This window comes from Manihot esculenta, chromosome 2, assembly GCF_001659605.2.
Source record: "Manihot esculenta cultivar AM560-2 chromosome 2, M.esculenta_v8, whole genome shotgun sequence".
NCBI classification, from domain to species: domain Eukaryota; kingdom Viridiplantae; phylum Streptophyta; class Magnoliopsida; order Malpighiales; family Euphorbiaceae; genus Manihot; species Manihot esculenta.
The window spans coordinates 7,689,833-7,706,414 of NC_035162.2; the positions used below are offsets into that span (position 1 = coordinate 7,689,833).

Here is a 16,582-nt window from a genome sequence, read left to right on the forward strand (position 1 = left end):
AGTTAATGAAAAAAAATATACTTTTAATTTTATTATAATTATATTTTATATTTTTTTATCAATTGAAATTCAGTGATTTAAAATTATTTAAATTGAATTTTATTATTATTTTTATTATTAAAAATTAATAAAATTATTACGACACTACCTATAAATATCATATTAACATACCATATCTCTAATTTTTAGGATAAAATTAATAATAATTTAAAATTTATAATAAAATTATAGTGAGATTAAAAATATAAAATTTTTTAATAACTATTTATTTTTTTATTTTTTTAAAATTTATTCTGAATATTAGTATAATTTAAAAAATAGTGGATTAATATTATATTTTATAGTTAAAATAATAATTAAAAATAAATAAAAATTATTTTATTATTTTTAATATTTTTAAATTAAATCATATTAAATATTATTTTAAATTATTTTTTAATATTTTATAAATAATGTATTTAATAAAATTATTTTTTAACAATAATTTTAAAAATAATACTAAATAATAAGGATATTAAATAAATTCAAGAAAAATTAATTAATAATGATTTTAATTAAAAAAATTAAAATAAATTATTATTATTATAAAATAATTGATAAAAATTAAAATAAAATTAAATAATAATAATATTATTATTATTATTATCTTTAATCAAGATAAATAATCCTGTTAAAAGATTATTTTAAATATTTTATTAATAAAATAGAGTTTAACTAGAAAAAATAAAGATATAAGATAAAATTATAATAAAAATAAAGTATAAGTTTTTTATGATTAATTTTAAATTTTATTGATATGATGTGGTGATATAAATTGATAGTGATAATTTTATTAATTTTTTAATAATATAAATAGTATGATAATAATTTTAAAAAATTAAAATTTTAATTGATAAAAAATAGAGATATAATTGAAATAAAATTAAATTTTTTAAAGAAAATATATTTAAATAAAAGCAAGTATAGTTAATATTTATACTATTTTCTTATATATATATATATATATATAAATGAAAGTTTAGGGGACGGTGCGTTTTGACTTTTGAGAGGTTCAGACTTGAAGTATGGCTCGGGCTGTAACCTGTGAGTACACATACGAAAAGTAATTCAGAGGGTCTCTTCTTCTAATGTTGTCTTCTCTTCCTGCATCGATTCGTCCCTCTCAGCGATCCTCAGGCAGCCTCGCTGTCACCGCTCCCTCAACGTTTGAAGTCGATGCTCCTTGTCCGGCATCAGATTTCTCTTCCAACATCCTCAGGCTTACAATTCCCGTTGCCATGGCCATTTTGTCCGCCATACTCTCAAAAGAAAGAGCTCTTATCTTCATCTCACCAGAAGCTTGTTTCACTCTCGCCATTCTTTCTCTAATAAGAGCGACGTTCCTAATCTTCACCACTTAGTCGCATAGGCTGCTCTCTTTGCTGCCAAACACAACCCCAGTGAGTTTTCACTTTATTTTTGTATATTGGTTTGATTGTGTATTTGTGTTTGGTGAAATGAGCAACTTAAATTAACATAGGTTGTTTCAAAATGAGTGGGGTTTCACTTGTCAAATACGGATTGAATACAGTAGCTGTATTTATTGCTGCTAATGTTAGTGTGCATTTCGTTGGTGGAGCAAAAGATCGATTTCTGGGTTTTGAGCTACCTGTGTGTATGTATGTGTGAGTATGGGTATTCCCTTTGTGCAATTTTGTGTTGTAGTATAGAATTCATTAGTTTGAATACGTACTGCTTTTCGTATCTCTGTTTATATCAGGGCAAGCCTCAAGCCAAAGCTTTATTAGTGTTCAAATGTGCCGAGATAGGGAGGTAGCGTCGGTTACAACCACTTTTGGATTAAGCTTTAATTGGAGATTCTTTTTTCTTTTTTTTTGGGGGGGTTGGGGGGGGGGGGGGAAGAGGGGGTTGGTATAAGGCCTGAATATATTGTCTGTGTTGTTTCATTGTGTATATAAAATTGTCTAGTGTGATACATACTGGTATCTGCATATATTTACAGCAGAAACAACAAATGGTCTACCATTAAACAACATACAGGTCTAAATCTAAGGAGTATAGCATGGAGATTGGAAAGTCTTTGCTTAATTTGCTCTCGTATGGGAAATCAATCAACACTGAACTGCAAATTTTGTCTTTGTACATTTGGTAAGGACCAAGCTTTTTCAAGATTAATGGTTCCATTTTCAGATTTTTCCTATGCCATGGTGGTTTACTGTGGATAATAATGCTCTGAAGGGTTTATATGCGGAGGTTTTAATGTTCTTTTACCAAAATTTCATTTTGTGACAATGGCGTCGTGTATTGTGTGAATTAAAACTCATGTCCTAAATTTTCTTTCCTTTTTCCTTTTTTCCGTCTAGCCTTATACCAGCATCAGAATTTTCTCCAGATTCTGAAATTCATCCAAGAGGCCATATTTATCATGAGACTTATGGATGTCAGATGAATATCAACAGTATGAGATTTTCCTTTCTATTATGAAGCATGTGAATATAGTGAAGTTGTTGATGATCCTGAAAATGCTGAGATCATTCTCATTAATACTTGTGCTATCAGGGACAAAGCAGAACCAAAAGTGTGGCAGAGACGTAATTACTTTTGTTCTCAAGGGACAATGGAAGAGAAATGATGCTATTGGAAGGTCACAGTCAGTTCCTTCTAAGGTGGTTGTTTTCGGATGTCTGGCTTAAAGTTTAAAGGACTAGATGGCATATAAGATGGTTGATGTGGTTTGTGGACCTGATGCTTACAGAGATTTACTGCAGTTATTGGAAGAGGCAAACTAATTCGAAATGGGGACCGATACTCTTCTTTCACTGGAAGAAACTTATGCTGATATTAGTCCAGTTTGAATTTGCAGGGATTCAATTATTGCTTTTGTCCCAGTGATGAGAAGTTGCACTAATATGTGCTTCTTTGCATTGTTCCTTTTACTAGAGGGAAGAGAGCGGTCACATCTAGTGGATTCAATAGTGAAGGAAGTGGCAGAACTAGGAAGGAAGGAGTGAAGGAAGTAACTCTTCTTGGTCAGAATGTGAACAGCTACAACAATGCATCCAGGATTGAAAATAATATGAACCAGGATCAAATCGAAATCAAGCGAAGGCTTTTCCAGCATGTGCAAGGTAAAAAAGGTGGGATTGCATTTTTCAGATCTCTTGGACCAGCTTTCCACTGAATTTCCTGAGATGTGGTTCAGATACACATTACCCCACCCTAAAAGACTTACCTGATGACTTATTGTATAGCATGCGAGACAGATATAATATCTGCATTCATTTACCTGCACGAACAGTGAGTAGCACAGTTCTTGAGAGAATCACCTGGGATATACTAGAGAAGCGTACCTAGATCCGGTGCAAATGATAAGGAAGAATCATGCCAATTTGGGGATTATCAGTGATTGCATATCTGGTGAGAGACTGTCCCTCTTTCTCTCTCTCCATATATAAATTTTTATTTGCTCACGACCAGGGATCCATGTTTTTCATCACTTGTGTGATATTTATAGAAAAAAGGCCTAATGTCCTGTTTAATCATGATTTTTTTGTGAATTTTCATTTATACCATTTTTAAAACTTGTTATCAATTGGTAATGCTTTTAATCAACATTTGAGGGGCATGCGCTGTTGTTAATCAACACTGAACACAGGTAAAAACAAGGAGGTGGAGTGGCTCATTGTTATGGTGGAAACCCTGACAGTTATTCCCGAAGGAAAAGAGAGAAATAGTGAGGTTTTGGGTGAAAGTAGATAGAATAGATAGGAAAGAGAGCGAGATTTTATTGATATTTCTTCAAAATGATAGCAGAGAAGCTTTCCATCTCTTTTATACTACATTTCCCTCCACTTGTACAACTAGGGATCCAGTAACTACCTTACAACAAACTAATTCACTTCCTGGCCAATTTCTAGTTGAATTTTTCTACCCTAAATTCTCACATATTTCCAGACCTATCTGACTTGCGCTTTATTTCTGGTTCTCCTATATGTAACAATCATTTAGGAGAATTGCTGTATGCTTAAAGGCTCAGCAATGGAGGGTTTGTTGTGTATGAAGAGGTGGGGAAGTGGAGTGGAGTGTAACTTTAATATGATGGGAGGTGGACGTGTTATCAAAAGATTTCCTACGATTATTTTCTTCTCATACAGGCTTTGTCAATGTAGACACATCGCCAAACCACGTAAATGTATGTGTTCTTTGTTTGATTGTTCTTTTTTCACTTTTTGAGTGTATGATTTATTTTTGCAACAAAAGATCTATTATATATACCACCTGGTTGACTGATTCCCTCAAACAAAAAAACAGCAATCTTTTGGACTTCTCCACCTTTTGAAGTTACTAGAACAAGCAGTAACCTGATTGACCTCTTTTGGAGCTCTCAGAGAAATCTGCCTTACACTCATCAAATCTACCTTGAGAATTGGTAACTCTCATCTCCCTGATACTCTTAGGAAGTGGTTAATTACTCTCTAAGTTTGTCTCTTCTTGCTTACACCAGGCTCATTTAACATATTGTAGGAGAAAATATTGGAATTGTTGAATCCCACATCGGTTGTGGAAAGGGGTAATGTGCTCCTTATATGGGCCATAGGCACTCCTCCCCCTTGAGCTAGCTTTTGGGGTGAGTTAGGCCTGACCCAAATTTAACATGGTATCAGAGCCTCCCCATTCGATGTTGGGCGCCCTATAAATGTGTCACGCACCAGTAAAAATTCTGGGCGTGAGGGGTGTGTTGAATCCCACATCGGTTGTGAAAAAGGGTAATGTGCCCCTTATATGAGACATAGGCACTCCTCCCGCTTGAGTTAGCTTTTGGGGTGAGTTAGGTCTGGCCCAAATTTAACAGGAATAAACAGTGAATAAGTAATGTGGAAAAGTCAACCAAGGTTGACCGCAATTTTGGAGGGAAATTGCTGAGAGTTAGTTAGACAGTTACAACTAGTCTCCTGGAGGGAAAAGTACAATAAATAGTGTGCAGACCTTGTATTCACTACACTATTCTACAATCAATAATCAATTACAAATCTCTCCACACTTTAATGTCTCAGTTCTTTTTCTATTCTCTCTCTTCTCTTTCTAAATTCTCTTGTTCTTCTCAGGATCTTTCTGTGATAGCATTTCTATCCTAACACTGTGATATCTGATCATTTAGCCTGCCTTCCTTATTCTGATCTACCGTCCCTGAGTTTTCTCTTGTTTGATGATCTGGGTATCTACTAATGGGACATTCCTTCACCAACATAGCCTTGTATTTGCTGCCTACAAAATTTCATCAAACATTTTTACTCCTTTTTTGGTACTGATCCGATTTCATATTTTCTTATGAACTATTTACCCTCAAAGTTCAAACACCTTATCCAGTTCCACTTTCATCTGGGCCATGAATTTCAAGGATAGTTTTTCTGGTTCATGAAGCCCTTTCTGTTTGATTTTAATTGAATCCCAAACCCTAGTGCTGGTAATCATGCACTTGACATTATCTAGTATTTGGCTAGTATCTGGTTACCATTTTCAGTTTGTGGATGTTGGAATCAAGCTCAACTGACCCAATTACTTTCTAGATCTTGTGATCTTCTCTTCTTTTGTGCCTAGGTTATCCTGACTTGTCCATGTATTGGATTAGAAATGGAGTACTAATGATAAACATGAGATGAAACAGGTTTCCAGTAATGAGTGCTTTCTTTTTTCTTTTTTCTTTTTTCTTTTTTCTTTTTTCTTTTTTCTTTTAATAGAGAGAGATGATGAAGAGACTGGCTTGAAATGAAGAGATGCCAAAAATGGTTTCATTTTTGTTGGTTTAGATGACCAATTGCCCCCACATTTGGAATCAATATTAAGACGAGCTTTAAATTCATGCTGATTGGATCTTTCTCATACTGCCTTCTTAATTCTCAGATTCCTTTTTACTGCTTTCTCTGGAGAAAACGGCGTTCCAGTGTCATCAGGGCTGTTGGTTACATTAGGGCATATGTTTGCATATGGCATGAGGAAAAGACCCCTGCCCGCAGGAACTATGTTGATGATATTGGAGATTATGGTGGAAGTTCTTATATTCAAATCTACGTGAGCATTACTTTCGGAGAGGCACTTGCTATTACTAAATTGAGCGTGTTTTGCAACAATGTGGAACAAGATGCTGTTGCTTGTGCAAGTTGATGAAAACCTAGCTGCTTATGAACATAGCTTGCAATTTTTCCATTTTTCAATTGAAGAATTTTTGAAAAATTTTGAGTATTCTTGTATTTTCTTTTAATCTTTACAATTTCTATTTGATTTTTTATATACAAAAAATTTTATCTAAACAAAAATAAATAATCAAATAATAATTATAGAGATAATTAATAATCCTAATAAGATCAAATTATATTCTTAAAATCAGCTAGTATTAACAAATAAGTCAACACTTCCCCTCAAGTTGGTGTAAAAATATCGCACATGTCCAATTTGCAAATCAGATTATGGTAAATTTTGTTGTTGAACCTTTTAGTAAACACATCTGCAAGTTGTCTAATAGAAGTCATATGAATTAGGCTTAAGACATCGTATGTTAATTTTTCTTTAATAAAGTGCCGATCAATTTCAATGTGTTTCATTTGGTCATGTTGGGCTAAATTTTGTGCTATACTTATAGCAGTTTTATTGTCACAATATAAGATTATCTTGTCTCTCTCGGGCAATCTCAACTCTTCCAATAACTTCTTCAACCATAAGAGTTCGCACACACTTTGGGCCATTACTCTGTATTCTGCTTTAGCACTTGACCAAGTAACAACACTTTTTTTTTGCTCCTCCAGGTGACAAGATTTCTTCCCACAACTGTACAGTAGCTAGAGATGGATCTCCTGTCATCGAGAGATCCTGCCTAATCTGCATCTGTAAAAGTTTCAATTCGGAGGTGACCATATTTGGAGTAAAGAAGCTATTTTCCCGGCGCAGACTTTAGGTATCTCAAGATGCGAAGTACAACCTACATATGAGTCTTGCGAGGGTCATGCATGAATTGGCTGACTAAACTAACAACATAGGTTATATTCAATTCAGTGTGTGAGAGATAAATCAACCTTCCTACCAATCTCTGATATCTTCCAATATCTATGGACTCACCAGTTCCTGCTTCCAGCTTGTGATTACTTTCAATGGGAGATTCTGCTGGTTTACACCCCATTATACCAGTTTCTTCCAAAAGATCTAGAATGTACTTTTTTTGGAAAATTCCTTTTTCTAATCTAGCCACCTCGATACCTAGAAAATATTGCAGTTTTTCTAGATCTTTGATTTCAAATTCCTAAGCCAATAACCTCTTTAGTTGAGTCATTTCTTCTTTGTCATTGCCTGTCACCACTATATCATCAACATATACAATAAGAAGGGTGATCTTACCCTTGTGATATTTGATAAACAGAATGTGATCAGCATTACTTTGTTAGTAACCAAAGGATATCATGGCTCTGCTAAACCTGCCAAACCAAGCTCTAGGAGATTGTTTTAGCCCATACAAAGTCTTTTTTAACCTACACACCTTTCTTTGTGTCTTCTCATCAGCGAACCCAGGAGAAATTTTCATGAATACTTCTTCCTCTAAATCTCAATGGAGGAAAGCATTCTTCACATCAAACTCTTGCAAGTCCCAGTCCAAGTTAGCTGCGTAAAATAACAGAACTCTGATTGAGTTCATTTTCTCAACTGGGGCAAATGTCTCTTGATAATCCACTCCATAGGTTTAGGTGAATCCTTTAGTAACCAATTTGGCCTTAAACCGTTCAATTGTACCATCAGCTTTGTGTTTCACTGTGAACACCCACTTACAACCAACTAGTTTCTTCCTAGGTGGGAAAGTGACAAGCTCCCAAGTCTTGTTTTTAGCCAATGTTTTCATCTCTTCAATCGTTGCTTCCTTCCATTTAAGATCTGCAAGAGTTTTCTTCCAATCCTATGGAATAGACACAGAGGAAATAGACAAGAGAAATGCTTTATAGGAAGGATTCAAGGATTCATAAGAAATAAAGTTAGAAATAGGATGTTTAGTACAAGATCTGACCCCTTTTCTTTGTGCAATAGGTTTATCTAAGTCATTAGAGCATTCAAGAGTTGTGGATAACTCACCAGAAGAAGATTCTTGACTGGGTAACTCACCAGAAGAAGATTATTGACTCTGAGTAGACTGCATAATGGCTTCTTCTGCCTTGTATCTCCTTGAATACCTTCTCAAATATGGCTTGTCCAAACGCCCAATTCTTTCTCCCTGATTGGACACCTCTCCCTGTCTACTAGAACTCAAACTCTCTAGTTGAACCATATTATTCAGAATCACAGAATTCGGGATCACATCTTCTTGATCATTATTCTCTCCCTGATGAGGTGAGTGGGTGGTACTGAAGTAGGGTTCAGTTTCTCGGAAGGTAACATCCATACTGACTAAGTATTTTCTAAATGGAGGGTGATAATACCTGTATCCCTTCTGTGTCGAAGAATACCTAACAAACACACATTTAAGGGCCTTGGGATCCAATTTCCCTGTCATCCTAGTATGGACAAAACAAGCACACCCAAATATTTTTGGTGAAACAACGTATGAATTCTTCCCTTGTAGAATTGCCAAAGAACTCATAAAGTAAGGGTCTTGAGAGACATTCTATTTATAAGGTAAGTAGATACAAGGATTGCATCTCCTCAATATGATTTGGGTAGATTCATGGTGAATATAAGAAATCAAGCAACCTCCAATAGATGCCTATTTTTTCTCTCAGCAACGCCATTTTGAGCATTAGTATAAAGACAACTAATCTAGTGTACTATCCTATTATTCTCTAAATAAGCAGAAAAGCTACTATCTATATATTCTTTTCTATTGTCAGTTCTCAAAATTTTCACCTCAGTATCAAATTGAGTATAAATCATCTTGTGAAAGGATTGAAAACAGAAAATACATCACTTTTAACTTTAATCAGATAGACCCAAATCATTCGAGTACAACAATCAATAAATGTGACAAACCATCGATTACCAGATAAGGAGATAGTTTGAGTAAGCCCCCAAATATCAGAATGAATAGTCGCAAAAAGAATTTGACTTTTATTATGGCTCAAAGCATAGAATGTTCTAGTGTGTTTAGCATATTCACAAGCATCACAAAATAAAGAGCCAAACTGAGTTTTAGCAAACAAATTAGGATAAAGTTTTTCTAAGACAAAAAATGATGGATGCCCTAACCGCCTGTACATCTGTATTATTTCCTGATTGACATCTTTATTTTCTCCCAAACAGGCTTGAGATATCGAAGAACCTGGATTACCCTCCAACATGTATAACCATCATGCAATCTACCATTGTCAATCCTCTTCCCTGTGCGAAGATCCTGAATAATACAATGATCAGGAAAGAATTCAATTTTACAGTTAAGAGTATTGGTGATAGCACTGACAGATAAAAAGTTGGCAGGAAAGTGGGGAACATGAAGGACAGATGATAATTTAATGTTTGATGTGCAAATAACAGAACCTGTTCCGGATATGGGAGTAAAAGAGCTATCAGCAATTCTGATACTATCTTTGGTTAGAGAAGGAGAATAATTGAGAAAACCTTTAGAATAGCCTGTCATATGTCTGTTTGCACCAGAATCGATAATCCATAGAACATTATTAAAAGATGAAGCATTACCTGACTTTACAAAGTTAGATGTGGCACCGGAGGATGAAGAGGTGTCAATATGAGACAGGAGGCGCTTGAAACTCTGAAGTTCATTAGGGGAAAAGAACTCAGTCGGTGTTATCTCCTTAAAGGGCTCCTCCACAGTTTTTGCTAAATTAGCTTGATTTCTGGAGATACCTCGTTTTCCTCCATGGCCTCTAGTGGGACGACCATGTAATTTCCAACAAGTCTATTTGGTATGTTTTGGTTTTTCACAATAGTCACAGTGTAAGTGATCTTTCTCAGAAGTAGGAGGCTGTAGTGTACTCAAACTAGTAGTCAACCCAACCTTTTCAACTTGTGCAATATAGAGTATAGCATGTCGACGACTTTCCTCTTGTTGAACATGGGTGTGGGCCTCTTCTAGAGAAGGAGAAGGATTTCTTCCCAATACTTGGACCCGAATTGGATCATATTCGTTATTCAACCCTGCAAAAAAATCATAAACCCACTCCTTTTCAATCATTCTCCAAAATTTAAGTGTATCTCCAATGCAGTCTGCCTGGAAGTCTTGATAGTAATCAAGTTCCTTCTGCCATGGTAAAGATTTATGAACCGTGAAAGAATATGACGTATCCAAGGTTGTACACACAAGAGAGCCCAATCGATTCACCAAAAGATCGGGTAGCAGCACGAGAAGGCCGGAAAGATGGTCGGAATTTGGATCCAAAAAAGTAGATCTAGGGTTTTGAAACCCTAAAGAGGAAAAATTGAATTTAGACTTAAAAATCAGGAAAAAAGCTCTGATACCATGAATAATTTTAAGAAAATTTTGAGTATTCTTGTATTTCACTCTTAATCTTTACAGTTGGTTTACATGACTATTTATATATAAAGAATCATATCTAAACAGGAAGTAAATAATCAAATAATAATTACAGAGATAATTAAGAATCATAATCAGATTAAATCATATCTCTAGAATCAGTTAAAATCAGCAAATAAGTCAACATCAACAAAATTACAGAAAATGGCTTCTTGCTTGGTCTTTATGTTTCTTACAGAGAGGTGATTAGATAGATATATATATTAGGTCAGACACTGAAAATGATTCAAGTGAGAGAGCATGCATATGAAGTTTGTAGACAAGTTCCATGGAGTCGGCTGCATCTTCAGAATAGCTTAAAGTCAAAACGTTTTTTGTATTTTTGCTTAAGATGCTAGCGACTAAGTCCAGTCATATGCAAAATATTCTATGCTTGCAAGAATATAATCCTTTTCTATAGTTTCTGTATTATATTTGATATTCTGATGTCCAGAAAATAGGGTTTAGTGTGTAAGCTTGGACAGGGAAGAAGTCGTCCCTTCCCCTTTATCATTTTTCCTTTTGTCCGCTAGCGACGTCTAACTGCTTCTCTGCTACAATGATACATGTCTCTGTCACTCAGATCCGGATGCTTCAGAGCCTCTCTCCGCGCCAGACAGCCATTTAATTCCTCCCGGCGTGCATGCGGATATAGCTGCGAAGTGACTGAACTCGCTTGTTTTACTTTCTGTCACATCACTGGAGTAAACTTTTCTTGTTGGGTGGTACTCATACGCCATCCGGCCTGCCCTATATGTCCGGATTATGACTTCTGGTAGTAGGTCGGTGTTCTTGAGAATGACTTGATGGGTTTTGGACCTATATTTTTTTTTAGGGTCAGATCTCTCTCCTAATGAAGGAAGCTCGACGGTCATCAATATTGTTGTGTGTAATAGTTTCAATAGGAGCTCCACAAAGGAATTACCATATTGTTGCCTGAAGCATAATACATTACTTCCCTCTAGGGAAGTTTTAAATAAAGCAGAATTTCTTTCTTCTCCTCCTCCCGAGTATTGTGAGTGAATAGAAGAGTTTGGTGAAAGATTTATATGCGGAGAAGGTAAGATGATGTAATCACTTGGAAAGAGCTTTCTGTCCAAAATGACGTTGAACCTTTATACGTTGGACATATCTCAATATTTTGAGATGGGAAAACACACAAGCAACAAGGTCGGAGAAAACAAACAGTAGCTATTGATTCATAGAAAAGTAAAATCCAGTTTGATGATTTGAAATAGCTCAGATCTTCCATATATAGATTAAAGACGATGTGCGTCCGAAAGAAGCAAAGACTTTGGCTTTTCTTAATCATCATGGAACCAGAATTATCGAGTGGATGCTGATCTTGGCATTCTTTTAAACGACAGACTTTTAATTTATTTATTTTTGTTGTTGTTCTGTCAGAAATGCACAACTTTCATTAAGAAACCAGAGCAGCAGCATAAAGATGCAGATGCAACAGCGTCGGAGTGAGGAGAAGTAACAGACTCTAGATTTACCTTATCTTTCACGTATCAAACGGATTGAATCTTTGGAGTTTCGAATAATGATTAGGTAGGACTGACTGGGGTACGGTTTAGATAGTTTAGTCGGCAAGTAAAGTTTTCATTTTATTAAAAAGAAATAATTTCTTGACTTGTGTTTGACTGACATAAGAATAGGACAAGGACAATCATTTAGGATTTAATACAATGTGTCTCTATCATGGAAGCCCTCTTGTTCATGATCATGATTCATGAACAAATTCACAATAGTTGAAAGGCAAAGCAAAGCAAAGGGGGTCAAAGTCCACATGCAGAAAAGAAAAAAGGACCACATGCCTTTAGATGCAGCCATGGCAGAACTTGAGTAAGAGAAGTCGTAACAGAGACCTCAAAAGATGGAACTAATAAATTTGCCGACTGCTGTAATGAGAAGTGCATGGAATAGAGAGAGAGAGAGAAAATGATGAAGACAATTCGATAGTTATGGTTTTATGATGTTTATATTTATTAAGAGGCCGACAAATTTTCGACTTCCCTTCCTCCTCGCCTCCCATCTCTCATCTCTGGACGAGTCTGGGCGTAGTGATGGGCTTCCTTCACGTACTAGTCACGTGGTTACTGCACGTTTTCTAGGAATGTGTGACAATGAATAGGTCTCTAGGTTAGGGGATGACCTTGCTACCAGAAGCATAATTTAATTCTCTTTACTCATTCCAGTACTCATACTCGGAAACCCCTTTTTCTTTTTTTCAAAATTTTTTTAATCACATGTACAAGAAATTTGAGATTTTATCTTTCCAAATATAATTATCAAATGCATGAGTAGAGTTGCGATAGGACTCAATATTAGGTGCATGAAGGAGAAGAGTAGCATATCTGCGTCCCTTGTCCACGTAAAATCATAAACTGAAATTATTAGGAGTTACAAGGGAGATTATCAATTTGCAAGGGAGGGGAGAAGGGTTAGGGATTTCATGAGTTTTATGAGGGAGACGAAAAAAGAAAACTATTTTCTTCATTCAGTTTTTCAAATAAATCGAATAATACCAAATTGATTTGATTCAAATTTTGGTTTTAAATTGAAAAGTGATCTACTGGCCCAAAAGTCAGGGGATTATCCATTTTGCTCTTCTCAAGTCAACTACGGAAACGGGTAAACTTTTACAGTCTTTAGTGAATTAATAGTTATATAAACTATTTTTATATTTCAACGAATAATATATATTTTAATATTTATAAGGCCGTTGAACGTAAAAATGCAAAATTTAACATTTAATTATGATTATAATTAAAAATTTTAATTTTGAATGATAAAATTTTAATTAATAATTTAATAATTATAACTAACCACTAAAATAATTTTGATTATGTACATTTTAGATATTTTTTAAATTTTTTATTTTTTTAAATATGTAGTTAAATTTAGCGATCATTTGACTTTGATTAACAATACACTTTAAATACACTTAATTTTATTGTGCTAATTACTAATTTAAACTTTAAAATTTAAAATCAGTTAAACTTAGATATTTATTTAAAATGGAGATTTTAAATTTATCACTAATTTAAACTTTGAAATTTATAATTTAAAATTAGTTAAACTTAGATATTGAGATTTTAAATTTTTAAATTAAAAATTAAAATAATAGGAGAGTTAATATTTTTAGAATATATAATTACAATAAATTTAAAAATTAAATTTTTATTATTTAAAATTTAAAATTTTAATCATAAAATTTTACATCTAATAATTTTATTTGTAAATAATAATACAAAATTTTGTCCGTAATTTCATACAAATATATTAACCAACACTTATATTATAGAGTTTGACTAATGAATATATAATGTATTAAATTAAAATTAAAAATGAATATTTACATTTCAATTCATACATGTTCCAAATGCATAAATTTAATTTTATATTAATAAATAAATTAAGATAAACTTAAAATTTTTACTTGTGAAATTTATAAATTTATCTTAGTAATTAATTCCAAAAAGATCACGAAATTTTATGTATAAAGTAAATAATAATAATAATAATAAACATAAAATTTTAAAATATACACTATATAATAATATATTAACATTTAATAAAATAAAAATATTATTTAATATAGAATATATAAATTGAGAACATAGAAATACAGACACAATTATATTTATATATGGATAAAAAAATAATAGATATAAATCCAATTAAATTTTTATGTTTTTAGTCAAACATCAACTAAGTTCAATTCATATATTTTTTTCAAAGATCAAATGAGTCCTAAGATCATATAATATTTTTTTAATAATAAAATATTTTTTTGAATTTAAAATATTAAAAATTGAATATTTTTTATGTTAATTAAAATATTAAATTTTTAATATTTTAAATTATAAAAAATAATATTTTATTATTAAAAAATAATGATTTATTTAACCTTAAATAATAACATAAAAAATTAATTGATCTAAAAATTTAAATTAAATTTATTTAATTTTAAATAAAAATAAAAAATAATCTACCAACCAAGAGAATTACCTATTTATAAAATTCTAGCTAGATTTAACTAACCATATATATCTAAACTTTGCATAAAAATAATGCCTATTTATAAAATTCAGCCAATGCATGCTATGCACTTAATTCTATTTTGATATGTAAAATGCCAGCCTAGCTACACCTCTACTTACCATATATGCCTATAACTCTCATTATATAATTGGATAAAAAAGAAATTCAAGGAAATAGGTTTTTGAATTAGGCAACCTGCAGTAGAATTAAGGTGCAGGGATCTCTCGGAGAACAGCTGCAAGGTTAGTATCCTCTCTTATTGTTTGAACAATTTTTGTTATATATTCAATTCGGAGCTCTTATCTTGGCTGGGATATGATTTTAAAAAACCTAAAATACATGGTGATTTGCTCTAGACGGGTTCAGTTGACTCAGTTCACTTTGTAGTTTGAATGTCTTTATTTTTTAAAATTATTTTGAGTCAAAATGGTATTGGAAAAATACTTATATCAATTTGGTTCATTACGAACTAAGAAATTTTAAAAATATAAATATGTGAATTTAACCTATTTTATTATCTATTGAGTCTATGGTATACCGAATTTATCTAAAAATTTCTCATAATACCATGGATTCACTTAAAATTTTTTATAATTTTGATTCAAAATTTTTGAAAAGTATTTCTAAAGTAAAAAATTAAATATAATCAATATAATTTATTAAAAAAACAATGTAACGTTTGAGTAAAGTTGAATATGGTTTCAACAAGCTGATTTCAGTTCTAGTTCAAAACGAAAAAGAATAAATAATTTCAGTCCCAATTCATGTATTACTAATTTTGATGTATTCACAGTTCGACCTGGCCCGTATCTAGCATTAATTTGACCTAAAAAAAAGGTGAGAAAGAGAATTGCGTAGGGATGAAAATGAGTTAGGTCCGGCTGCAATTGCTCTTTTCATTCATATTCCCTACAAAATTTAGGATTGGAATGAAAATTTTCTTACGGGAAGCGGGAGGGGTTCAGCAGATTTATGCAGGAGTATTTTTTTAAAAAAATAATTTATTACTATTTAATATAAATCTATTTATTAAGGATAAGTTAATAAAATTTATAATTTTTATAATATACATATATCTTTTTTTAAAATAAAACTATTAATTGTATTAAATTAACGACTATAAAAAAATCAGAAAATATTACGAAACTCCATCATGTAATCAAAAGACTTATTGAAAAGTCGATGTCTTATTCAAACAAAGAGTGATATCATCCGAAATAGAGAGATAATTATACTTAATATATTATTTAGCCAAAGTATGAGCAGTTAGAGTATCACTACGACAAACCCATCTAACAGAAATATCAGTTCTAGAATCTAATAAATATTCACAATCATTCAAAATCAAATCTATAATTTGGCAAAAGTACTCTTCAAGTGCCTCTATAAACCCCTATATAAGATAATTTGGCAAAAATAATCCTCATTCTTTCTCATCTATCGAGCATAAATCATTAAAATTTTCCGAACAAAGTCACGGAAGAGAACTTCTACGAGATAAAACTCAAATAAGATTCCAAGACGTCGTTGCGATTTCGGAAATCCATAATAATTAGTAAACTTCCATTGAACATTACCTTCCGAAACAACCGAATCAATAAAATTTAAAGAAAAACTAACTGCAGAAACAGACCCATAACTCTTCAACATTAACAAAAAGTCTCCTTCCAATCTTTGTCTATTGACTGAGAAGCAATCAATACAAAAAATTACGAAAAAATTTCATACGAGAACTAAAAGTTTTTTTTTTCATAAAAAATAAAATGTCCGACTTGTAATTAGGAACCAAATCCTTCAATACAATAACTGTCCGAATATTGTCGCTATAAATCTGACAAATAGGTCTGCATATTCTGAAAATTGATTGGATTGTATGTGAGAAACATTCCCACCATACAGAAATCATAAGTAACGTTCGGAATATCTCTGGAGCGCTTAATAGGGCCAACAACATCTTTTTCATCGATAGTCAATTGACGCATATCGTTTTTCATGAGAAGGGAAAAGAAAAAGTTAAGTTAAAAGAAAAAGTTA

General features: G+C 32.5%; 1 protein-coding gene across 6 annotated transcripts; it reads left to right on the top strand.

The window, feature by feature from the left end:
* The first annotated feature begins 1,035 nt into the window (after positions 1–1,035).
* On the top strand, positions 1,036–6,231 carry LOC110610029 (CDK5RAP1-like protein). Of its 6 annotated transcripts, none has more exons than XM_021749899.2 (5): positions 1,036–2,148; positions 2,364–2,458; positions 2,560–2,666; positions 2,941–3,417; positions 5,902–6,231. In XM_021749899.2, exons 1-4 carry the CDS (start codon positions 2,063–2,065, stop codon positions 2,962–2,964), a joined length of 312 nt encoding a protein of 103 aa, XP_021605591.1. In that variant the 5' UTR covers positions 1,036–2,062; the 3' UTR covers positions 2,965–3,417; positions 5,902–6,231. The 6 variants fall into 6 exon arrangements, 2 of the variants coding, with proteins under 2 accessions (XP_021605591.1, XP_021605590.1); XR_006349988.1 differs by adding exons at positions 4,009–4,192; positions 4,312–4,429 and having other exon boundaries at positions 1,038–2,458; positions 2,560–3,417; XR_006349989.1 differs by having other exon boundaries at positions 1,039–2,458; positions 2,560–3,137; positions 3,252–3,417.
* Positions 6,232–16,582: the final 10,351 nt, after the last annotated feature.